Source organism: Zonotrichia leucophrys, chromosome 5 (genome assembly GCF_028769735.1).
Source record: "Zonotrichia leucophrys gambelii isolate GWCS_2022_RI chromosome 5, RI_Zleu_2.0, whole genome shotgun sequence".
NCBI classification, from domain to species: domain Eukaryota; kingdom Metazoa; phylum Chordata; class Aves; order Passeriformes; family Passerellidae; genus Zonotrichia; species Zonotrichia leucophrys.
This window is the reverse complement of record NC_088175.1, coordinates 59,444,713-59,472,234: the sequence shown is the minus strand read 5'-3', so window position 1 is coordinate 59,472,234 and position 27,522 is coordinate 59,444,713. Positions and strand designations below refer to the sequence as shown.

Below are 27,522 nucleotides of genomic sequence, written 5' to 3'. Positions count from 1 at the left end.
CTGAGGGAGCTGGGCAGGGCCTGCAGAATCCCTGAGGAGCCGGCAGGACTGCAGAATCCTGAGGGCTGGAGGCTGCAGAATCCCTGAGGGAGCTGGGCAGGGGCTCACCTGGAGCAAAGGAGGCTCAGGGGCCCTTGTGGCTCTGCTCAAGGAGGGGACAGCTGGGGCGGGGAGTCAGGCTCTGCTCCCAAGGAACAGGATAAGAAGGAACAGCCTCAGTGGAGGTTTAAATGGGTTATTTGAGAAAATTTCTCCACGGAAAACGTTGTTAACAGTGCCCATCCCTGGAGGTGCCCAAGGAAGGCCAGGATGTGGCACTCAGTGCTCTGGGCTGGGTGACGAGGTGGGCATCGGGCACAGCTCGGACACGCCGATCTCGGAGCTCTTTTCCAACCTCAACGATTCAGTGATTGTGTCACTGTGGGGTTCTGTCACTGTTATTCTTGGTTTTCTGTTATTCCGGGGTTTCTGTCCTGGCGGGCTCCCGCCGCTCCGTGAGGGGCCGCGCCCTCCCCGCCGCACGGGGGCGCTGTGGCCGCGCCCCCTCCCCTGCGCTGCCCCGCGGCCGTCCCGGAGGGCGGCGGCCGCCGCCTTCCCACAACGCCCCGCGCGCCCGCCGCGTCCCCTCAGCGACCCCCGGCCCGGTCCCGGTCCCGATCCCGATCCCGATCCCAACCCCGCTCCTGGTCCCGGCCCGGCCCCCGGCGGCGGCCGGACCCCCCCTCCCCGCCCTTCGGAGCGGGGAGCGGCGCCGGGCATGCGGGCGGTGGCAGCGGGCCGGGACGTGGGATGCTGTCGCGGAAGAAGACGCGGACGGAGCTCTCCAAGCCGGGCGAGGTGCAGGGGAAGTACGTGAAGAAGGAGACGAGCCCGCTGCTGCGGAGTGAGTGTCGGGGGGAGCGGGGGCCGCCGGCTCGGGGGGCCGATCCCGAGGCCTTTGTGTGCGGGCCCTGGAGCTGCGCGGCCTTGGCGGGGTGAGGGGCGTGAGGGGGAGGTATCCCTGTGGGTGTGTGTAAGGGCTATTTCTCCCTGTAAAGGTGTGTGTAAGGGCTATTTCTCCCTGTAAATGTGTGTAAGGGTTATTTCTCCCTGTAAATATGTGCTTGATGCTGTTATGAGCCCTGGGAGATGACGGAGGGAAGTTAAAACTGAAAGGAAAGCCGAGTTTCAAAGGGAGCCCTGCACGCCTTGTTCCAGCGGGCGCTCAGCGTGCCCGAACTTGGTGGTTTTTGTGGGTTTTATGATTTTCTCGGTGCCCTGTTCCTCAGTTTCAGCAGGCCGGGGTTCGGGCGGTGTGCATTGATTTTAAATGAAGCCAAGAGCTCCAGGGTGAGGCTGGCCGGGGCTCGGAGCAGCCGGGCACGGGGAAGGAGGGAAGGGCTCCCTGTGGCCCGGGGGAGCTTCGGGGCTGCGGCTCCTGGATCCCCGAGCCCGCTCCTTCCAGAACCGCGCTTGTTTTCCCCATCCGAGCACTGTGGGATGAGATAACTGTCCCGCCAGGCAGTTGCATAAAATCCCTGCCTAAAAAATGCTCCAGGTCCTCTCCGTGACTCAACCTGGTGAGGTCACCTGGGCTGCAGGGATCTTCCCGTGGCCCTGTGCTCCTAGGGCTGGCCACAACACCACAAACTCACACTGAAAGTATGCTTGGGTTTGGTTGTGTTTGTCTCAGAGACAACCGGAGACAGAAATGGGTTTGTTTGCTCAATAAATAAATAAGTGAATTTATTGCTGACGCTTTCTGGGGTGCACCATATTTTAACCGTAAGTTGTAAGGGTTTACTAATAAAAGGTAATTAATAATAGGAATGACCTCGTTCTAAGCGAAAGTTATAATCTGTATTGATTTATCTGGAGGGAAACTACTTATTTCTATGATGTTGGAAGTAAAAGTTGGGAGAAGAGGAATGTTTCACATACTGGAGGGAGGCAGTGAAATTCTAAAGGAGAAAGTGAAATATCTCCCTGATAATTTGAGGACTTAATGCATATGGAATAACATCGTTTTTTCTGGCTGAACTTTGTGCCTTTGGGATCAGTGGGGGCAGTGTGAATTCAGTTTCTGTCTTGGATTCCTGTGGGCATTAACATCTTGTCATTGCCAGTTTGTAAGGACAGCACTCCCAAAGAAGCAGTAGCCAAGATATGTGGATTTTCTTGACCCTTCTCACAGAGAAGCACGAACCCTGACTGATTTAGCCACAGCACAGTGTGGGTGGTTTGGGTTTGTTTTTTTTTTCTTGTGTGGTTTTTTTTTGATGGGTTTGGGGTTGGTTTGTTTATTGCAGCTGCAGTTTTGCTCAGTGGGTTCCTGGTGTGCATTGTGCTGGTTTCTGCTGCACCTGGACATTCTGCAGCTTTACCACCACATTTACACAGGTGTCACACAGAATCACAGAATGGTGAGGTTGGGAGAGACCTCTGAGATCACTGAGTCCAGTTTATGCCCTGACACCTCACCCAGACTACAGCACCAAATCTTTTTTTAACACATCCAGAGATGGTGATTCCACCACCTCCCTGGGGAGAGCATCCAGTACTTTATTATTCTTTCAGTGAAATTTTTTTCCTAATATCCAACCTATCCCTTCCCTGTCATAGCTGAATTCTGTGTCCTGTGGTTCTGTCACACCAACCCCACCTGGCTGTAACCTCCCTGCAGGGAGTTGTTGGATGTGAAAAACGCCAGTCACTTGTTTTTAAAATTTTAGACGTTTAATAGTAATAGAATGGTTATAAAAATAGTAATACAATTAGAGTAATAATAATTTGGATTAGGACAATGTGAGACAATAAAAACAAAGAGTTACAGACAGTCTGGGTACAGAAGCCTGAAAAAGGCCCCACGTTAACAGAGGATTAACCCTTAAAAGCACCAGCCTGTTGCATATTCACGCAGCTCATCCATGGTGCATAAATTCTGTTCTGTCTGGGCAGTGTCAACTTCTTCCTCATAATCCTAAATGGCATCATTCTGCCCGAGTGAGACAGGAAGAAGTTCATTTCTCCTGATAATGGAGCAATAAATTCTCTTTCTGTGACAGATTCAGGTGTCCTGTGGCTGCTGTCTCATTGCCAGTCCTTTCTTTAGAAAAAGTATCCTACATAGCATCATTTCTGTTTTATCATTTTGTTATAACCTAAAACTATATTTAACACACTCCTTAAGAGAATTAACACAGCAGAACTTTCTAACACCCCACATACAATATTCATTTGAATATTTGCGAACAGCCAATCACAAAATACCCATTTTTCACATTAGAGGTGCCTTAGGTGAATCTCCGCGGTTTCACCGTGTAAATCACTGCCCACAGGCAGGGCTCTCACCTATCCCCGTGCTCCCCGGCAGATCTGATGCCTTCGTTCATCCGCCACGGCCCCACCATTCCCCGGCGCACGGATCTTTGCCCTCCCGACCCCGCAGCCTCCGCTTACGGCCCCGGCGACGGCCTCGTGTCCCGCAACCAGAGCTTCCTGCGGAGCCCGGTGCCGCGGCCGCCGCACGAAATCCTGAGGCGAGAGAGCAACAGACTGTCGGCGCCATCGTACCTGGCCCGCGGCTTGGCCGAGGTGCCCAGGGAGTACGGCGGCTCCTCCTCCTCCTCCTCCTGCTCTTCCTCGCAGCCCTTCCTGGCCGAGGCGGGCGCGGGGCTGGAGAACGGCGATGCCCGCGGGTATTACTGCGAGCACTTCTACGATGGCCACAGGAGACGTCCGCTGAACGAGCGCCTGCACGAGGACTACAGGTATTATGAACACAACAGTGATCTTTTCCAGAGGATGTCCCACAATCATGGCAGGCACACTTCAGGTAAGGATTCCTTGGTGCTTTTGGTAAAAATCCAGTTTTGGTGGCACTTTGGGGAGTCTGGATGATGGGGGTTGTGTTTGAGGTGTGTAGGACAGAGCTGCTTTGTCATGGCATTATTGGGGTTTGGGTCATTGGAATTGAGGGTTTGTTCACACATATCCAGAAAGGAAAAATAGATTTAAGCCAGGATTATTGTCTTAAATAAATAGAATAAGGCCAAGCAAATTTTCTGTACATCTCCTCTACACATCAGTTTTAGAATTGAGGGTTTGTTCACACATATCCAGAAAGGAAAAATAGATTTAAACCAGGATTATTTTCACAATTAAATGGAGTAAAGCCAAGCAGGTTTTGTGTACATGTCCTCTGCACATCAGTTTTGGGTAATTGGAATTGAGGGTTGGTTCACACATACCCAGAAAGGAAAAATAGATTTAAGCCAGGATTATTGTCTTAAATAAATAGAATAAGGCCAAGCAAATTTTCTGTACATCTCCTCTACACATCAGTTTTGGGTAATTGGAATTGAGGGTTTGTTCACACATATGCAGAAAGGAAAACTAGATTTAAACCAGGATTATTTCCTTAAATAAATGAAGTAAGGCCAAGCAGGTTTTAAGGTTTTTAATGCCAGGCATATGTACATCTCCTCTACACATCAGTTTTGGAATTGAGGGTTTGTTTACACATTCCTAAAAGGAAAAATAGATTTAAGCCAGGATTATTGTCTTAAATAAATAGAATAAGGCCAAGCAAATTTTCTGTACATCTCCTCTACACATCAGTTTTGGGTAATTGGAATTGAGGGTTTGTTCACACATATGCAGAAAGGAAAACTAGACTGAAACCAAGATTATTTTCTTAAATAAATGCAGTAAGGACAAGCAGATTTTCTGTACATCTCCTCTACACATCAGTTTTGGGTAATTGGAAATTAGGGTTTGTTCACACATATCCAGAAAGGAAAAATAGATTTAAACCAGGATTATTTTGACAATTAAATGGAGTAAGGCCAAGCAAGTTTTGTGTATGTGTCCTCTACACATCAGTTTTGGGTAATTGGAATCAAGGGTTGGTTCACACATATGCAGAAAGGAAAACTAGACTGAAACCAGGATTATTTTCTTAAATAAATAGAATAAGGCCAAGCAAATTTTCTGTACATCTCCTCTACACATCAGTTTTAGAATTGAGGGTTTGTTCACACATATCCAGAAAGGAAAAATAAGACTTAAACCAGGATTATTTTCACAATTAAATGGAGTAAGGCCAAGCAGGTTTTGTGTACATCTCATCTACACATCAGTTTTGGGTAATTGGAATTGAGGGTTGGTTCACACATATCCAGAAAGGAAAAATAAGACTTAAACCAGGATTATTTTCTTAAATAAATGCAGTAAGGACAAGCAGATTTTCTGTACATCTCCTCTACACATCAGTTTTGGGTAATTGGAAATTAGGGTTTGTTCACACATATCCAGAAAGGAAAAATAGATTTAAGCCAGGATTATTTTCACAACTAAATGGAGTAAGGCCAAGCAACATGTCAGTTTTGGGTAATTGGAATTGAGGGTTGGTTCACACATACCCAGAAAGGAAAAATAAGACTTAAACCAGGATTATTTTTTTAAATAAATTGAGTAAGGCCAAGCAGGTTTTGGGGGTTATTAATGCCAGGCATCTGTACATCTCTTCTACAAATCAGTTTTGGAATTGAGGGTTTGTTCACACATATGCAAAAGGAAAACTAGACTGAAACCAAGATTATTTTCTTAAATAAATGGGCTATGGCCAAGGAAGTTTTGTGTACATCTCATCTGCACATCAGTTTTGGGTAATTGGAATTGAGGGTTGGTTCACACATATCCAGAAAGGAAAAATTAGACTTAAACCAGGATTATTTTCTTAAATAAATGGAGTAAGGCCAAGCAAATTTTGAGGTTTTTAATGCCAGGCATCTGTACATCTCTTCTACAAATCAGTTTTGGAATTGAGGGTTTGTTCACACATTCGTAAAAGGAAAAATAGACTGAAACCAGGATTATTTTCACAATTAAATGGAGTAAGGCCAAGCAAGTTTTGTGTACATCTCGTCTACACCTCAGTTTTGGGTAATTGGAATTAAGGGTTTGTTCACACATACCCAAAAAGGAAAAACTAGATTTAAACCAGGATTATTTTCTTAAGTAAATGAGCTGAGGCCAAGCAAATTTTGAGGTTTTTAATGCCAGGCAAATGTGCATCTCCTCTACACCTCAGTTGCTGGCTAGCAAGGAATTTTATTCACTGGGGAACATCTCCTGTTTTCATGGTGTAGGGAATAACCAACAGCTCTAAAATACAACATTGCAGCATTGTTATTATTATTGTTTTTATAATTAAATTTTAAGTATCATCTTATTACTTAATTTCATTGTTTGAATTTGACCTCAATAATTAAAATAATTCCTTATAAATAGTCATAGGGAGGAATGACTGCTTTGTGTAATTAGCAAATTGGCATCTAATTAGTGTTGAAATTTACTTCCTAATCCTTGACTCCTTTCTTTTAGCTTTTAAATTTGTTTGTAAATATGATTGTTTCACTGTAACTTTTTTGTTTCCTAAAACTAAACAGCATAAGGAAGAAGAATCCATTAAATATTACTTTTCTGAAATATTTGACTCTGATATTACAAAAATTAGGCCCAAGGAGGAGTTGGGAACAAACTGTAAATAATGTACCTTCAATATGAAATACATTGTTACCTGTAATCTATAAACAAAATTGTGATTAGTGTCTGATAAAATAAATGTCCTGTCTAGAACAAGGAACCTGCCAGGAGGAACATCAGCTTTTAATGTGTGGGATTAAAGCTGTCAGTGCCCTGTGCTTCCTTCACCACACAAACACTTCCATGGAAATGGGAATTCTCAACTGCTGGGGTTTAAGGCCTGTTATTGAATCCTCCTTTGCTTTTCTAAATGTGAATATCTCTGCTCTGGCTGGATTTTGGGTGCATCTCTGCAGTTGTTGTTCATCCAGCAGGCATCAAACATTTACCTGTGCAGGGAACGAGCACTGGGATTGTGCTGGGGTGTTTTAGGGAGGAGGGGAGGATTTCCCAAAGCAATCCCTCAGTTTAACCTTCAGAATTAAACAGCAGCTGGGTCTGCTCAGGAGCTTCCCAGAAATGGAGCTCTGGCTTGGGAGTGGACATTCATAGAGCAAATCTGTGAAAGGAGCTCCACAGTTTGCTCAATTGTAGCAACATCTTCTTCCTAAATAGATTTTTTTCCCTGCTGTTTGTTGACCTTAGCCTTGGAAATCATAGAGGAGCTGCTCCTGTTTGCTTGGTTTGGGCATTGACTCTCATAGTTTAACGTTTCATATTTTGAACAAGTTTTACACAGGTCTGGTGCTGGGTGAGTATTGAATCTCATGCACGGGTAGGGACAGGCAAAGCTGAGCCTTTCAGTTGCCAGTGGTTTCCCTTTCCTCCATTTTTTTCCATCTCCATCTGAACACCTAAAATCCTCTTCTCTTTTTTCTTAAAGAATTATGTGGCCCAAAATAAGAAAATTTTAGGTTTTGTTACTTCCTTCATCTCACCATTCAGCTTCTTTTGATTTGAACCATCCCATGCCTTCCCAGCTTCAGTGTTTTCCTTGAGTTCCCCAAATATCTCTGCAATTCCTTGTTTCTTCTTCTTGCATTTCCAGAGCCTGTTGCTTTCACTGCCTTTGTCTAAATTACTTTCCTTGTCTCCATTGTTGTTTCTCTTCATGGAGATGCCAGAATTCCCTGTGGTTCCAAGTGGACAATGTGGTTTTTAGCTGGATGTGTAAACGCTGCCCGGAGGTGGCGGCTCAGTGCGGGTGTGTGTGGGTGCGTTCCCCAGCAGGGGCCGCTGCTGAGCACCGGTGTCCCTGCCCTGCTGCCATCGTGGGGCTCACCCCGAGCTGGGCAGCTGGAGAGGTGCCTGTGCATTTCAGCTTGTCCCATTTTCGGCTGTTTGGGTGGCCTGGAAAGGCCCGGGGTGGCCTTGGGGCAGCCGCGTTTCAAAGGAACAGAAGAGGCTTCAGTTCTTTTCTCGGTCTCGGTGTTTATTAATATTGTTTATGATCTAAAAGATTTTCTCTCGGCCCGACAGAGCTCTGCTCAGCAGCCAGCCATGAGCACACTCACCTATCTTTATACCCAAAGTTACGTGTACAATATTTATGCATTTTTCCCCAATACCTTTTATCTTATTGCCCGTGCACTTTCAGTAATGACCAATCCCAAAGTGCCACCATCACCACAGAAGATGGAGGAGAAGAAGAAGAAGAAGAAGGACAGGACACGCCCCAATTCCTCCATCTTACTTCTCTAAACCCCCCTGTACAGAAATCCTAAACCCTGTGTTTCACTCTCTAATTAACCAATCCCTTCACCATTCACCCCGGTGAAACCCTCCTGTCCTCATACAGGTGTCGTCTCCTGTGTAGGATCAAAGTCCTGCCACCAGACACTTCTGGAACATTCCAGGACTCCCCAAGGGTGTCTCGGTGACACCTCAGTCCTGAGCTGCTGAGATCCCACACCAGCTCTCACTCTGAGCTGGGCTTCTCCTCTCTGGCATTGGAGGAGTTACCAACACGTTCTTCTGGAGCCTTCAGAGTGTCCAGGCAGTGCTGAGGCAGCCCTGGGCTTTGCAGCAGTTTCTGTTTCAGCACTGCCCTGTCCTTCCATGGCATTGCTCCCTCCTTGTGCTTCACTTCTGCCATCTCCCTCCTTCCCACATTTCATTCAATTTGTTTCTCATTCACTTCGTTTCTCATTCACTTTGTTTCTCATTCACTTCGTTTCTCATTCACTTCGTTTCGCATTCACCCCTGCTGCTGATTTTCCTGACCAATATTTTCAGTTGAGATACCTCCTAATTTTATACATTTAGCTACCTCTGTGACATTTCTTAAATTTTTAATTTCTTTTTTTATTTATTTTTTTCTTTAATTATTATGAGTGTCCTTTTCAAACTTTTTAATTCTAAGAGACTTTTACCTGTCTTTCCTCGCCATCTCTTTCCTCTCTTCTAGGTTAAAGTTTTGGGGAGGTCTGTGGTTGAAGTTATACCTTCAGTGTAGATTGGAACTAACTTGTAACCAAGACCTCAGAGTTATTTGTGCCTGTGTGAGCGGTAAGCTGAACCATTCTTTGTGTCTATGACAATTGCTGAGCTTGAAATCAACACTCTCAATGTAAAGGCACTTGGCTGCTGCTGGATTGTGATGAGTTCACTGGGATGTCACAGGAGAAAAAGCAATTTAACACAGAGTCCTCTGTGCTTTTGGTTCATCTGTTCAGTTGTACCCATGAAAAATTGCAAACTTGTTTAATGTAAGAGCAAAATAAATGCAGATTATGACATGAGAGCCATTTAGAGCTGAAACAGCCATATTTTTATTTTTCTGTGTGTACCCTTCTCTCATTTTAAACAAACGGCAGTTCCTGCCTTTTTTCTCTTTTGTGCTGATTTTGCAGGAATTTTGCAGCATAATTCTTGGTGCTGTCAGAGTTCTTCCTGTCATTTCCTATTTGTGAGTTTGTGCTTGCTTGGAACACCCCAACAAAAGGTTCTTGTGCTCAGGAAGTTCCTCCAGAGGCTGTGGAGAGGGTTAGGAAAGGTGGGAACTGCAGACCTGGCTGAACAGGAGAGTTATTGGAGATTATTTAGTGTTTTATTGTTAATTATTCTTTTCAAATGAAACACTTTGTTCATCTTCTCTTCCTGCTCTGATGAGGGGAAGGGAGAGGATTTTGGCATCCTGGAAAGGCTCTGAGGACAATTGGGCTAATTGAAAACAAAGAGTGTTTTGCAAGATTTATTCTGCAACACTTTGGAAATTTGGGTGAAGTCGCTGCTGGGGAGTTCTGAAATTTCTCTGCATTTTCTACCCCAGTGGAATTTTCTCCTCTGGATTTGCTCTTTGCCCTTTTTATGCTGGGGATGGGATCTCTCTGCTGCTCTTTTTAGCTGCCCTTTGCTGGGAATCTTTGCTCCAGAGCTTTGGATTTCTTTCCAGAAAAATCCCTTTTACTGGGAAAGCACTGACTCCATTCCCAGTTCCTTGTTCCTTCCTCAACTTCCCTGAGTGAAGAACACACCTGGGATTTCTTTGGGTTTGTAAGAGAAGGAATTTTTGCATTGATCAAGTGCACTGGAATGTGCTGCTCAAAGTCAGAATTGAGAATTCAAAACCTTAAATTGAAGATATTTGATTTAGAAATGGAAGGAAAATTAAAGCCTCAAGTTTAGTGTTGATATTCCTTAAAAACAGCAGCTGAAACAAAAAACAGCCCATATTATATTACATTACATTATATTATATTACATTATATTACATTACATTATATTACATTACATTATATTACATTACATTATATTATATTATATTATATTATATTACATTACATTACATTACATTATATTATATTACATTATATTACATTATATTATATTACATTACATTACATTACATTACATTATATTATATTATATTACATTACATTATATTACATTACATTATATTACATTACATTATATTACATTACATTATATTACATTACATTATATTACATTACATTATATTACATTATATTACATTACATTACATTATATTATATTATATTACATTACATTATATTACATTACATTATATTACATTACATTATATTACATTACATTATATTACATTACATTATATTACATTATATTACATTATATTACATTACATTGCATTACATTGCATTATATTACATTACATTACATTACATTATATTACATTATATTACATTATATTACATTACATTACATTACATTACATTACATTATATTACATTACATTACATTATATTACATTGCATTACATTACATTACATTACATTACATTGCATTATATTACATTATATTATATTATATTATATTATATTATATTACATTACATTATATTATATTACATTATTTTATATTATATTATATTACATTACATTATATTACATTACATTATATTACATTACATTACATTACATTACATTATATTATATTATATTATATTATATTATATTATATTATATTACATTACATTATATTACATTACATTATATTACATTACATTATATTACATTACATTACATTACATTATATTACATTATATTATATTATATTATATTACATTACATTATATTACATTACATTATATTACATTACATTATATTATATTACATTACATTACATTATATTATATTATATTATATTATATTATATTATATTATATTATATTATATTATATTATATTATATTACATTATATTACATTACATTATATTACATTACATTATATTACATTACATTATATTACATTACATTATATTACATTACATTACATTACATTACATTATATTACATTACATTACATTACATTACATTACATTGCATTACATTATATTACATTACATTACATTGCATTACATTACATTACATTACATTACATTATATTACATTATATTACATTATATTACATTATATTACATTACATTACATTACATTACATTATATTACATTGCATTACATTACATTACATTACATTATATTACATTACATTACATTATATTACATTATATTATATTATATTATATTATATTATATTACATTACATTATATTATATTACATTATATTACATTATATTATATTACATTACATTATATTACATTACATTACATTACATTACATTACATTACATTATATTATATTATATTATATTATATTATATTATATTATATTACATTACATTATATTATATTACATTATATTATATTATATATTACATTACATTATATTACATTACATTACATTACATTATATTATATTATATTATATTATATTATATTATATTATATTATATTATATTATATTATATTATATTATATTATATTATATTATATTATATTATATTATATTACATTATATTATATTACATTACATTACATTACATTATATTATATTATATTACATTACATTACATTATATTACATTATATTACATTATATTATATTATATTACATTACATTATATTACATTATATTATATTATATTACATTACATTATATTACATTATATTATATTACATTACATTACATTATATTACATTACATTATATTATATTACATTACATTATATTACATTATATTGTATTATATTACTTTATTGTATTATATTGATTATATTATTATAAACAGAATTACCAGATGAGGCTTGCCAATGTTTTACAAATGCATAAATTGAATTAATTGTTGACCATCCTTGAGATTTGACAGTGCCACTCCAGAGAGTGCTCATCCCTCAGCAGAGGAAAGGAGACATTTGGAAAAAGAGGATAATTTATCTTTATTTCTTGGGAAAGCAATAAGAATGAGAATTATTTTTATTTGTTACAGCTAGAAGAGTGTGTGAGCAAAAAAACCTGAGAGTTACAATGAACATGCTGAGGAAAATCCCAAGTTTTACACCAAATATTTGTATAAAAACTCTTCAGCTTTTCTATTTGTGACCCATAAATCTGGTGCCAGCCCCCAATCCAGGGAAAATCCTCTGTGGAGCTTTGGGGCTCAGAATTGACCTGGAATTTAAATGCAGAAAATGGCATTCCTGGAAATTTGCCATGGATTGAGGCTCTCTTGGAATTTTCTTCTTTGGAATTTTCTTTAGTTGGAATTACAGGTCTGTGTATATATATATAAAAGTGAATTTTCCTCTTTTTTTACTGTTCAAAACTATAGGAGGAGTTTTTCTCTCATGTGTGTATCCATCCTCCCACAAACCAACATCTGAGGTTTAGCAGGAAAACCAACAGACAATTTTGTTCTCTAAAAAATTAATTTTATAGGAAAAAAATGTCTCCATTTTAATAATTGCTGATTTTCATGCCACAGTGGTCGATGGCTTTAAGGCCCTGTGAATATCAACATCTTAAAACTTGCAGCAGAGAGAATATTCCAATATAATCTGTGATAGAAGGGAAAAAATTATTATTACAATCATCATTTTATCAGTCTGGCCTTTGATTTCATGTCAGTGGAACATTGTTCAAAACTGGTCATTTCTGCAGCTGTGCAAGTTTATTTTAATGGTTTGGCTCTTTTAATGAAAATGGCAAAAGGAATGGATAAAATATTTGTGATCTGGTGTTATTTTTGTTCTTTGCATGGTGGAAATGAAAAATAAATGGCATTGGGAGAATCCATGTGTCAGGAGAGCTTCAGTGCAGAGGGTGGCACCTCTTCCAATGTTGGGAATCATTAACCTTTACCTTCAGTAAAAATAAATATGGATTTAAGGCTGTGGTTAAGGAGGAGGAACTGTGAGAAAAATACAGGAATGTGCAGGTTTTAGCAGTAAACAGAAAAATAAGGATTTTTTTCCCCCCAGATTTGTGTGTTCAGCTCTCCTGGCAGCGCTGATTTAACAATCACAATTTCCACACCCATGAAATCCCATCCCAGAGTTTCAGCCAAAAAATGGGGGAAAATCCTGAGTTTGTTTGGCCCAAACACAGCACTCTGAAGAAGCTGAAATATTTTTATTTTTGTCACTGGCATGTGGAGCTGAACCAGCTTCCCTCCCAAAGGTCAGGAAGGTTCCAGATGTTTCATTTCTCTGCAATTGAGAATTCTCTGGGTTGTTCAATCCCAATTAAAGATGGACACACAGGTAAGTGCTGACACCAGAGGAAATCCTTCCAGGCCAAACACTTCAGAACACGACAAAGATGAGCAGCAAGTTTTAAAGGAGGATGTTTGTGAGAGGGATTTTAATGTGTTTTTCTCTTTATCCCCTTGATTTGGAGCCTTCCTGTAAGTTTGATTATTATAATATTCTGTTAGGATATAGCTCAGCCAGTTTCAGGCTGTGATTTTAGAAGAGAGAGACTCTGCCTTTCCCTTCTCTCAGAAAATAACCCCACCAAAATGTTATTCCTGAAAAGAAAAGGAGCAGGGGGTGTGTTCCTGTCAGTAAATGTGTGTGGGGGTGAATTCTGACTTGTAAAAAAGTGTAAAAATCTCCCAAATCCCTTCTGCTGTGGGAAACAGCAACACACAGACTGCTGATAATGGGATTGAGTGGATGCATTTGGCTGTGGGATGAAAGAAAATTGGGATTTTCATTCAAAGTAGGCAGTGTGAGGGACTGGAGGGAACTCCTCAAAATGAATTTTTAAAGGGAATTGAATTGAGCCCAGCACATCCAGGAGGTAACAAATTCCCAGGGATGGGAAGAAACCTGCAGAATTCTTGATTAAAATTCTTGATTGTCACTGAGGTGTCTTGGGGATGTTTTTTTCTGAGTTTTCTGTGCTTGCTCAGTTTTATTTTTTCCCAAGTGTCCCTGGGGAGGGATAGGACAGGAGCTGCCTCTGTGGGCATCTCTCACCCTCCAGCTGCTAAAAACTCTGAGTGTTACAACAAATCCCACATTTCAGAGCTGCTGAGCAGTCTCAAACCTAGTGCTGGATCAATCCTAGGGAAAAGAGGGAATTTCATCAGCTGCTGCTTCCTGGCAGCTCTTGGAGCCCAACCCTGCTTGTCCCTTGTTTACCCCATCCTGTTGCTGCTCTTTTCTGGTTCACCTGAAAAGCTTTGGGAGTGATTTGTCTGGAGAGTTCTAATTTCTGAACTTTTGGGGTTTTTTTGGTTGATATATGAAATTTAACTTTGTTTGTTTTTGTTGATAAATGAAGCAGCCATAATAACTCATTAACAAAAATCATAACATCTCTAAATCTCTCCCTAAACCCCCGATCTCCCTTCTTCGTTTTTTTAGGCATCGGGAGAGTTGCTGCTACATCTTTAGGAAACTTAACAAATCATAGTTCTGAAGATTTACCTCTTCCTCCTGGCTGGTCAGTGGACTGGACTATCAGAGGAAGGAAATATTACATCGACCACAACACCAACACCACGCACTGGAGCCACCCCCTGGAGCGTGAGGGGCTGCCCCCGGGCTGGGAGCGTGTGGAGTCCTCGGAGTTTGGCGTTTATTACGTGGATCACATCAACAAAAGGGCTCAGTACAAGCACCCCTGTGCTCCCAGGTGAGCTCCCACCTGCCCTGCCCACACAGGAGATGGTTTTGTAGCATCAAACAGGAAAAAAAAATGGTATTTTTGGCTTTGCTGCTTTTTGCTGTTTGTCTGGTTGGGAGCAACCAGAGCAGCTCTGCAGCTGCAGGAAAACAGCACAGGGGGTGAGGAAAGAATGGAGCTGTGCACTCAGAGTCTGATGGGCCTGCAGGAGCTCTGGGTGTCTGGAACATTCTGAGTGGCTGAAATAGCAATTGTCATCCCAGCCAAGACTTGAAATTGGGGATTTCAGCCACTCAGAATTCCTACGTGAAATAAAACTACATAAAAATACACAGCAAATCCAGCCTTAATTGTTTACACCAAATCTAACAGTTAATTGTTAATACACACCAAATCCAATCTTAATTGTTAATATACACCAAATCTAACAGTTAATTGTTAATACACACCAAATCCAATCTTAATTGTTAATATACAGCAAATTAGCAGTTAATTGTCAATATGCACCAAATACAATCTTAATTGTTAATGTACACCAAATTAACAGTTAATTGTTAATACACACCAAATCCAATCTTAATTGTTAATCTGCACCAAATCTAAATTAATTGTTAATACACACCAAATCCAATGTTAATTGTTAATATACAGCAAATTAACAGTAAATACACACCAAATCCAATCTTAATTGTTAATGTACACCAAATTAACATTTAATTGTAAATACACACCAAAACCAATTATGATTGTTAATCTACACCAAATCTAACAGTTAATTGTTAATACACACCAAAACCAATCTTAATTGTTAATATACAGCAAATAAGCAGTTAATTGTCAATATGCACCAAATCCAACTGTTCATTGTTAATATGCACCAAATTAACAGTTAATTGCTAATATACAGCAAAATAACAGTAAATACATACCAAATCCAGTGTTAATTGTTAATACACACCAAATTAACATTTAATTGTAAATACACACCAAAACCAATTTTGATTGTTAATATACATCAAATCTAATAGTTAATTGTCAGTATGCACCAAATCCAATCTTAATTGTTAATCTACACCAAATCTAACAGTTAATTGTTAATACACACCAAATCCAATGTTAATTGTTAACATACAGCAAATTAGCAGTTAATTGTCAATATGCACCAAATCCAACTGTTGTTAATACACACCAAATTAATGGTGTGTATTAACCCTAATTGTTCATATACAGCAAATTAACAGTAAATACACACCAAAACCAATTATGATTGTTAATATACACCAAATCTAACAGTTAATTGTTAATACACACCAAATCCAATGGTAATTGTTAATATACATCAAATCTAACAGTTAATTGTCAATATGCACCAAATCCAATCTTAATTGTTAATGTACACCAAATTAACATTTAATTGTAAATACACACCAAATCCAATCTTAATTGTTTACACCAAATCTAACAGTTAATTGTCAGTATGCACCAAATCCAATGGTAATTGTTAATATGCAGCAAATTAGCAGTTAATTGTCAGTATGCAACAAATCCAACTGTTGTACACACCAAATTAATGGTGTGTATTGTTAATTGTTAATATACAGCAAATTAAAAGTAAATACACACCAAATCCAATGTTAATTGTTAATATACATCAAATCTAACAGTTAATTGTTAATACACACCAAATCCAATCTTAATTGTTAATATACACCAAATCTAACAGTTAATTGTTAATACACACCAAATCCAATCTTAATTGTTAATGTACACCAAATTAACATTTAATTGTAAATACACACCAAAACCAATTTTGATTGTTAATATACATCAAATCTAATAGTTAATTGTCAATATGCACCAAATCCAATTTTAATTGTTAATATACACCAAATCTAACAGTTAATTGTCAATATGCACCAAATCCAATGTTAATTGTTAATGTACACCAAATTAACATTTAATTGTAAATACACACCAAAACCAATTTTGATTGTTAATATACACCAAATCTAACAGTTAATTGTTAATACACACCAAATCCAATGTTAATTGTTAATCTACACCAAATCTAACAGTTAATTGTTAATACACACCAAATCCAATTTTGATTGTTAATATACATCAAATCTAAGTTAATTGTGAATATGCACCAAATCCAACTGTTAATTGTTAATATGCACCAAATTAAGTTAATTGCTAATATACAGCAAAATAACAGTAAATACACACCAAATCCAATGTTAATTGTTAATCTACACCAAATTAACATTTAATTGTAAATACACACCAAAACCAATTATGATTGTTAATATACACCAAATCTAACAGTTGATTGTAAATACACACCAAATCCAATGGTAATTGTTAATATACATCAGATCTAACAGTTAATTGTTAATACACACCAAATCCAATCTTAATTGTTATTATACAGCAAATCCAACAGTTAATTGTTAATACCACACCAAATCCAATGTTAATTGTTAATATACAGCAAATTAACATTTAATTGCAAATACACACCAAAACCAATTTTGATTGTTAATATACACCAAATCTAACAGTTAATTGTTAATACACACCAAAACCAATCTTAATTGTTAATATACAGCAAATTAGCAGTTAATTGTCAATATACACCAAATCCAACTGTTGTTAATACACACCAAATTAATGGTGTGTATTAATTGGTAATTGTTAATGTACAGCAAATTAACAGTAAATACACACCAAATCCAGTGTTAATTGTTAATCTACACCAAATCTAACAGTTAATTGTCAATATGCACCAAATCCAATCTTAATTGTTAATGTACACCAAATTAACATTTAATTGTAAATACACACCAAAACCAATTTTGATTGTTAATATACATCAAATCTAATAGTTAATTGTCAATATGCACCAAATCCAATGTTAATTGTTAATCTACACCAAATCTAACAGTTAATTGTCCATATGCACCAAATCTAATCTTAATTGTTAATACACACCAGATTAACAGTTAGTTGTAAATACACACCAAATCCAACTGTTAATTGTCAATATGCCCCAAATCCAATGGTAATTGTTACATTGTTAATCCAAATTATTAATTTCTGCTGCTCAGTCTGTTCTGCTGATACCCAGGCAGAGAAAGTTCTTCACCTTGTGGCACAAAACATAAATATGTGGGGATGTCCTTCAGTGGAGTAACTCTGATCAGCTGCTGCCTGAATCCACATCAGTTCTGACTTGTTCAATTGTGGATTATAGAAATCAATACTTTTAAAATGATTTAAAAACAGCTCCAGTGTTTGAGTGGGGCTGAGGTGAATTTCACCAAAATAGCAGCAGCAGCTTTGGCAGTGGTGAGTCTGTAATGTTCAGAAATGATGGATCTGTGTGTAATGATCAGAAATTGTGAGTGTGTGTATAATGCTCAGGAATGGTGAATTTTGGTATATATAATGTTCAGAAATGGTGAGTCTGTGTGTAATGCTTAGAAATGGTGAGTGTGTGTAATATTCAGGAATGGTGAGTCTGTTAGAATGCTCAGAAATGGTGAATTTGTGTGTATATAATGCTCAGAAATAAGTGAGTGTGTATAATGCTCAGGAATGGTGAGTTTGTATATAATGTTTGGTAATTGTGAATCTGTGTATAATGCTCAGAAATGGTGAGTGTGTATAATGTTCAGGAATGGTGAATCTGTGTATAATGCTGAGGAATGAGTGAATCTGGATATAATGCTCAGGAATGGTGAGTCTGTGTACAATGCTCAGAAATGGTGAATCTGTATAATGTTCAGAAATGAGTGAATCTGTGTATAAAGTTCACAAATGATGAGTCTGTGTGTAATGCTCAGGAATGGTGAGTTTGTATATAATGTTTGGAAATTGTGAATCTGTGTATAATGCTCAGGGGTGGTGAGTGTGTGTATAATCTTCAGAAAGGGTGAGTTTATGTATATATAATATTCAGAAATGAGTGTGTGTGTGTATAATATTCAGAAATGGTGAGTCTGTGTATAATGCTCAGAAATGAGTGAGTCTGTGTATATAATGTTTGGAAATTGTGAATCTGTATAATGTTCAGAAATGGTGAATTTGTGTATATATAATGTTCAGGAGTGAGTGAGTCTGTGTGTAATGCTCAGGAATGGTGAGTTTGTATAATGCTCAGGAATGGTGAGTTTGTGTGTTATGTTCAGGAATGGTGAGTTTGTATATAATGTTTGGAAATTGTGAATTTGTGTATATATAATGCTCAAAAATTGTGAATCTCTGTATAATGCTCAGGAATGGTGAGTTTGTGTATAATGCTCAGGAATGGTGAGTTTGTATATAATGTTTGGAAATTGTGAATCTGTGTATAATGCTCAGAGATGGTGAGTGTGTGTATAATGCTCAGGAAGGGTGAATTTGTGTATATATAATGTTCAGATATGGTGAGTGTGTGTATAATGTTCAGGAATGGTGAGTCTGTGTATATAATGTTTGGAAATTGTGAATCTGTGTATAATGTTCAGAAATGGTGAATTTGTGTATATATAATGTTCAGGAGTGAGTGAGTCTGTGTGTTATGCTCAGGAATGGTGGGTGTGTGTAATATTCAGAAATAGTGAGTCTGTGTGTTGTGCTCAGGAATGGTGAGTTTGTATATAATGTTTGGAAATTGTGAGTTTGTGTATATATATACTGCTCAGAAATGGTGAATCTGTGTATAATGTTCAGAAATGAGTGAATCTGTGTATAAAGTTCACAAATTATGAGTTTGTGTATAATGTTCAGGAATGGTGAGTGTGTGTATAATGTTCAGGAATGGTGAATCTGTATAATGTTCAGAAATGAGTGAGTGTGTGTATAATGCTCAGGAATGGTGAGTTTGTATATAATGTTTGGAAATTGTGAATCTGTATAATGTTCAGGAATGGTGAGTGTGTGTAATGTTCAGAAATGGTGAGTTTGTGTATAATGCTCAGTGTGAGTCTGTGTATAAAGTTCAGAAATGGTGAGTCTGTGTATAATGTTCAGAAATGGTGAGTGTGTGTATAATGCTCAGAATGGTGAGTGTGTGTATATAATGTTTGGAAATGGTGAATCTGTGTATAATGTTCAGAAATGGTGAATTTGTGTATATATAATGTTCAGGAGTGAGTGAGTCTGTGTGTAATGCTCAGAAATGGTGGGTGTGTGTAATATTCAGAAATAGTGAGTCTGTGTGTTATGCTCAGGAATGGTGAGTTTGTATATAATGTTTGGAAATTGTGAGTTTGTGTATATATAAACTGCTCAGAAATGGTGAATCTGTGTATAATGCTCAGGAATGAGTGAATCTGGATATAATGCTCAGAGATGGTGAGTGTGTGAATAATGTTCAGAAATGGTGAATCTGTGTATAATGTTCAGAAATGATGAGTTTGTGTGTAATGCTCAGGAATGGTGAGTTTGTATATAATGTTTGGAAATTGTGAATCTGTGTATAATGCTCAGGGATGGTGAGTGTGTGTATAATGTTCAGAAAGGGTGAATTTGTGTATATATAATATTCAGAAATGAGTGAGTCTCTGCATAATGCTCAGAGATGGTGAGTGTGTGTATAATGCTCAGGAATGGTGAGTTTGTGTGTTATGTTCAGGAATGGTGAGTGTGTATAATATTCAGGAATGGTGAATCTGTGTATAATGCTCAGAAATGTGAGTTTGTGTATAATGCTCAGAAAGGTTGAATGTGTGTATAGTGCTCAGAAATGATGAGTTTGTATATAATGTTTGGTAATCGGGAATCTGTGTATAATGTTCAGAAATGGTGAGTGTGTGTATAATGCTCAGGAATGGTGAGTCTGTGTATAATATTCAGAAATGGTGAGTGTGTGTATAATGCTCAGGAATGAGTGAGTCTGTGTATATAATGTTCAGAAATGGTGAATTTGTGTATAATGTTCAGAAATGGTGAATCTGTGTATATATAATGTTCAGGAGTGAGTGAGTGTGTGTATAATGCTCAGAAATGGTGGGTGTGTGTAATATTCAGAAATAGTGAGTCTGTGTGTAATGCTCAGGAATGGTGAGTTTGTATGTAATGTTTGGAAATTGTGAATCTGTGTATAATGCTCAGAAATGGTGAGTGTGTGTACAATGCTCAGAAATGAGTGAATTTGTGTATATATAATGTTCAGAAATGAGTGAGTGTGTGCATAATGCTCAGGAATGGTGAATCTGTTATAATGCTCAGAAATTATGAATCTGTATTATGCTGGAAAGGGTGAGTTTGTGTATAATGTTAAGGAATGGTGAATCTGTGTATAATGCTCAGAAATGTGAGTTTGTGTATAATGCTCAGAAAGGTTGAATGTGTGTATAATGCTCAGGGATGGTGAGTTTGTATATAATGTTCAGGAATGGTGAATCTGTGTGTATAATGTTGAGAAATGGTAAATCTGTATATAATGCTCAAAAATGAGTGAGTCTGTGTATAATGCTCAGAAATGTGTGTGTGTGTATAATGCTCAGAAATGGTGAGTCTGTAAAATGTTCAGGAATGGTGAATTTGTGTGTAATGCTCAGGAATGGTGAGTCTGTGACAGTGCTCAGAAATGATGAGTTTGTGTATAATGTTTGGTAATTGGGAATCTGTGTATAATGCTCAGAGATGGTGAGTGTGTGCATAATGCTCAGGAATGGTGAATCTGTGTATAAAGTTCAGAAATGGTGAATGTGTATTATATTCAGAAATGGTGAGTCTGTGTAGAATGCACAAAAATGAGTGAATCTGTGTATAATGCTCAGAAATGTGAGTGTGTGAATAACGCTCAGAAATGAAGGGTGAATCTGTGTATAATGCTCAAAAATGAGTGAGTTTGTGTATAATGCTCAGTGTGAGTCTGTGTATAAAGTTCAGGAATGGTGAATCTGTATATATAATGTTCAGAAATGAGTGAGTGTGTGCATAATGCTCAGAGATGGTGAGTCTGTGTATAATGCTCAGAAATGAGTGAATTTCTGTATACATAATGTTGAGAAATGGTGAATCTGTGTATAATGTTCAGGAATGGTGAATCTGTATAATGTTCAGAAATGAGTGAGTCTGTGTATATAATGTTTGGAAATTGTGAATCTGTGTATAATGTTCAGATATGGTGAGTGTGTGTAATGTTGAGAAATGGTGAGTTTGTGTATAATAATGTTCAGGAGTGAGTGAGTCTCTGTATAGTGCTCAGGACTGGTGAGTGTGTGTGCAATGCTCAGGAATGGTGAGTATGTGTATAAAGTTCAGAAATGGTGAGTGTGTGTAGAATGCACAAAAATGAGTGAATCTGTGTATAATGCTCAGAAATGTGAGTGTGTGAATAATGCTCAGAAATGAAGGGTGAGTCTGTAAAATGTTCAGGAGTGGTGAATCTGTGTATAATGCTCAGAAATGTGAGTGTGTGTATAATGCTCAGTGTGAGTCTGTGTATAAAGTTCAGAAATGGTGAATCTGTATATATAATGTTCAGAAATGAGTGAGTGTGTGTATAATGCTCAGGAATGGTGAGTGTGTATAATATTCAGGAATGGTGAATCTGTTATAATGCTCAGAAATTATGAATCTGTGTATAATGTTCAGAAATGAGTGAGTGTGTGTAGAATGCACAAAAATGAGTGAATCTGTGTATAAAGTTCAGAAATGAGTGAGTCTGTGTGCAATGCTCAGTGTGAGTCTGTATAAAGTTCAGAAATGGTGAATCTGTGTGTATATAATGTTCAGAAATGAGTGAGTCTCTGTATAATGCTCAGGAAGGGTGAATTTGTGTATATAGTTCAGAAATGGTGAGTGTGTATAATATTCAGAAATGGTGAGTCTGTGTATAATGTTCAGAAATGGTGAGTGTGTGTAATGTTGAGAAATGGTGAGTTTGTGTATATAGAATGTTCAGGAGTGAGTGAGTCTCTGTATAGTGCTCAGGACTGGTGAGTGTGTGTGCAATGCTGAGGACTGGGTGCCTGCAGGGTGCATTGTGTGCCCAGTGCTGACCCTGTCCCCTGTCCCCTGTCCCCCTGTCCCGTGTCCGTGTGTCCGCAGCGTGCCCCGCTATGACCAGCCGCCCCCCGTGTCCTACCAGCCGCAGCCCCCGGAGAGGAGCCAGGCCCTGCTGGTCCCTGCCAACCCCTACCACAGTGCTGAGATCCCTGACTGGCTCCAGGTCTATGCCAGGGCTCCTGTCAAGTGAGAATCTGCCTTTTGTTCTCTTCTTTGCACTCTGAAAATGCAAAAACATTGAATTTCTGTGGCTGGCAGCAGAGCTTGGGCTGTGTTTGGTTTTTAGGCTGAGGGAAGGAGTTGTACCAGATATTTATCACATGAATTTGCTTTCTTTCAGGAGTGATCACTGTGCAGCTCCCACAAAGCTGTCACAGGCTGAAGGATGTGTTTTGCTTTACCAGAGTGGCACCACGTGCTCAGAAAATATGTGAAACATTTCTAGGGTGGAACTTCCTCATGTCTCTTGTAGTTCTATTTAAACAACACAGCTTTTCCTCCACCTTTAAGAGGTTTTAATCACAGAATCATGAAATTATTTGGATTGGGAGGAACTTAAAAATCATTCACTCCCACCCTTGCCAAACCCTGTCCAGCCTGGCCTTGGGTACCAGGGATCCAGGGTTCTATTTCTGTATTTCTGTTTCTATATTTCTGTTTCTATATTTCTATATTTCTGTTCAAGAAATTGAATTAAAAAACCAAAGGCTAATAAAAAAATCATTTTGTCAAAAAAAAAAGCTACTGCAGGAACAGGGAGTCTCCTCCCAAAAAAGGTTTGAGTCAGCATCAAGAAATGAGATTTTCTAATGGGTGCAGTAACACTGAATAGAAAGCAATAAAATCCCAAATGTGGTGTAATAATTATTAAATCATGTGCTGTTCTTAAGGAGAATATGGAGAAATTCAGTTTTCCAGCAGCCTGGAACTGCAAATTCAAGCTGTGGTGTTCAGTGACTTCCACTAAAAAAATTCCTTTTTTTATTACCTGTTTGTAGTGACACAATTTGAATGAGTTTTATTATTTCTTGTTACTGCTGGGTTTGCCAGCAGCCCATAAAATTTAAATTGCCCTAAAACCCCCCAGAACACTGGGGCTCCACACAAATTCCTGTAGGATTTGTATCCCAGAAATCCTTCCAGGTTTTGGCTGCAGATCCATTCATTTATTGAAGTTTTTGGCACATCCAGTGTAAATTTAAATAGCTCAGCCTGTGTTGTGTGGATTATTTTGGATATTTTCTTGAAACTTGAGAAACAAACATGAGAGAAATTCAACAATTCATCAGGGATTTCTTTATAGCCAAGTAGGCTGAGACAAAGTTTTAAATTTTTAATTATCAGCACAGTTTTGCACTGAAATAATTGGTTTTATTTTGTCATGATTTGTTACTTACACCTGGCTCTGCAAATTGATTTAGCTTGTTTTTGTTGAGAGGAGTAAATAATTATGGAAAAAAATAAGAATATTAGATTTTGTTTTAACAAATTCCTCTAAAGCATAAGAATTAGGGTTAGAAAAAGCCTGACAGAGAGTTCAGTAGGTGTTAAGCAAAATAATCTTTGTTTATGGGAACAAATTCCTTCCTGTGAGGGTGGGAGGGGAGAGGAGGGAAATTGAGATTTAACAGTTCATTGCTGATCCCCACAAACCCAGGGCTCACTGCTCATCCACACTGGGCATTGCTGCTGAAAATTCTTCCCTTGTGAATTTTTCACTGAAAACTCAACCACAGAGCTCCAACTCCAAACTGCTGCAATTGGTTATTTTGGGGGTTTTTTTGGGAAAAAAAAATAGATTTTAGCAGTGCAGCCCTGTCAGAATCAGGGATAACGTAATACAGAGGCTGTGGTGAGTTTTAGTGAAATTGATAAAATTCCTCATCAAATTCCTCATCAAATTCCTGTGATGCCTCTGGAATGGGAATTTCAGTGGGGAATGCAGTTTATTTCCAGAAATCCACTGATATTCCAGCCTGCAGCCAGGTGAATCCATGCTCCTGTGCCTCAGCTGCATCAAACAACAACATTATTCCAAATATCTCCATTATTCCAGATATCTCCATTATTCCAAATATCTCCATTATTCCAAACAACTCCATTATTCCAAATATCTCCATTATTCCAAATATCTCCATTATTCCAGATATCTCCATTATTCCAAACAACTCCATTTTTCCAAATATCTCCATTATTCCAAATATCTCCATTATTCCAGATATCTCCATTATTCCAAACAACTCCATTATTCCAAATATCTCCATTATTCCAAATATCTCCATTATTCCAAACAACTCCATTATTCCAAATATCTCCATTGTTCCAAATATCTCCATTATTCCAAATATCTCCATTATTCCAAATATCTCCATTATTCCAAATATCTCCATTATTCCAAACAACTCCATTATTCCAGATATCTCCATTATTCCAAATATCTCCATTATTCCAGATATCTCCATTGTTCCAAATATCTCCATTATTCCAAATATCTCCATTATTCCAAACAACTCCATTATTCCAAATATCTCCATTATTCCAAATATCTCCATTTGAAATCCTTCCTTCTATTCTTTTAGTATAGTTTTAATATATCATTCCCTTTTCATATAATATATACCATAAAATGAAACAAAACATGGAATCAAGATTCTCATCTCTCCCCTCGCCCTGGGACCCCTGTGAACACCAGCACAATGTAAAAAATGTGTGTTTTATGATTGGCTTTTGGCAAATATTCAAGTGAATGTTGTATGTGTTGTGTTAGAAAGTGATGCTGTGTTAATTCTCTTAAGTAATGTGTTAAATAGAGTTTTAGGTTATAAAAATGTTAAAATAGAAACTGTGCTATGTAGGATATTTTTCTAAAGAAAGGACTCGCAGTGAGACAGCAGCCACAGGACACCTGAATCTCTCAGAGAAAGAGAATTTATTGCTCCATTATCAGGAGAAATGAACTTCTTCCTGCCTCACTCGGGCAGGATGATGCCATTTAGGATTATGGGGAAGAAGCTGACACTGCCCAGCCAGAATCCTGTGTGTGAATGGAATTTATGCACCATGGATGAGCTGTATGAATATGCAACAGGCTGTTGCTTTTAAGGGTTAATCCTCTGTTAACGTGGGGCCTTTTCAGGCTTATTTTGCCCAGAAAAGGACACTCAGACATCCATAACTCTTTGTTTTTATTGTCTCGTATTGTCCTAAACCCTAATTGTCCAAATTATTATTACTGTAACCCCTTTTATCACCACTAAACTTTGAAAATTCCAACCACCATCCCTATTTCTCACCCACCCTCGTATCTCCCGCAGGTACGACCACATCCTGAAGTGGGAGCTGTTCCAGCTGGCTGACCTGGACACGTACCAGGGGATGCTGAAGCTGCTGTTCATGAAGGAGCTGGAGCGCATCGTGAAGTTGTACGAGGCGTTCCGGCAGGCGCTGCTGGGCGAGCTGGAGCAGCGGCAGCAGCGGCAGCAGTGGTACCAACAACAACAACAACAACAGCAGCAGCACAGCGCCCACTACTGAGCTCCCCACAGGAAAAAACGCTTCTGGTTCAAAAGGCAGCTTCTTTTTTGTTGACGTTGCACCTTTGTTATTATTATCCTCTTGAATATTTTTTCTACATGTATGATGTGTTGTTTATAAAAAAAAAAAAACAAAAAAAAAAAAAAGTGGGAATTGTTTGTTAATCTTTTTTGGCCGTGCCGCCGGGAGTGGTTTGTTATATCGTGAGAAAGCAGCAGCAAGGTCTGTGGTGCCCTGTGCCGAGCCAGCTGCAGTGTTAGAGCTGGCTGGGTATTTCTGAAGGGCAATGGTCACATCCTGGCTCCCACACGTTGTCCCAGCGCAGATGCCTCGTTCAGGGATCCTCTCCTGAGAGCTCTGCCCTTGTTTACAGCTTTAATGTACAGACCCAGCCCGGCCCCGGGCCCTGCCCACCCTGCCCCGGTGAAGCTCAGTTGCCTTATTTTGTACTTTAGCTCGTTACTACTCCAGCCCCACTCCTCATTTCCACACAGCTCACTCAGAGGGGGACACCTGTACCTTCCCAAAGACCAGGATCTCGAAGCAGAGTGGTTTTGATCCTGCATTTCCCAAAACCTGACCCGCTCCAGTGGAAAGGCAGCAGCACCGGCTGCCCCACTGTGCCACCCCAGGGGGAAAATCAGGGATGGAACAGCAATTTCTGGGTTTTTTTTAATGAGCTTTTGTCCTAAAGCTCCTCACTTGGGGAAAATCTTTAATTGTCCAGTTACCCTCTCCAGGAATTTCATTTGGTTCATTAATTGTCCTGATATGTTATTTATGGGTTCTTTTCAGTGCAATAAACACTGCAGACAAAAAAAGTACATTTCTTGTAAATCCTACGAATTCAATAAAAATCATTTTGTTCGATGAACGAAGGCTTTGTGTGACTGATTTGTGGCCTTTCACAACTCCAGATAAACCATCCTTGGCAGCAGGAAAAGCCCCATGATTGAAGCTCTTGGGGTCTGTCTGTGGATAAATGACCCTCAAAAACCAACCCTGAAATCCCAAATCAAACCAAACACGTAGAAAACCCCAGGGGAGAAGCTCTTACCGAGGTAATC

General features: G+C 38.2%; 1 protein-coding gene across 1 annotated transcript; it reads left to right on the top strand.

Annotated features, from left to right (window-relative positions):
* The first annotated feature begins 584 nt into the window (after positions 1 to 584).
* SAV1 (salvador family WW domain containing protein 1) lies at positions 585 to 27,329 on the top strand. The gene is made up of 5 exons (XM_064715944.1): positions 585 to 883; positions 3,353 to 3,814; positions 14,656 to 14,926; positions 22,964 to 23,107; positions 26,236 to 27,329. The coding sequence occupies exons 1-5, from the start codon at positions 790 to 792 to the stop codon at positions 26,453 to 26,455; spliced, it is 1,191 nt and encodes a 396-aa protein (XP_064572014.1). The 5' UTR covers positions 585 to 789; the 3' UTR covers positions 26,456 to 27,329.
* The last annotated feature ends 193 nt before the right edge of the window (positions 27,330 to 27,522 follow it).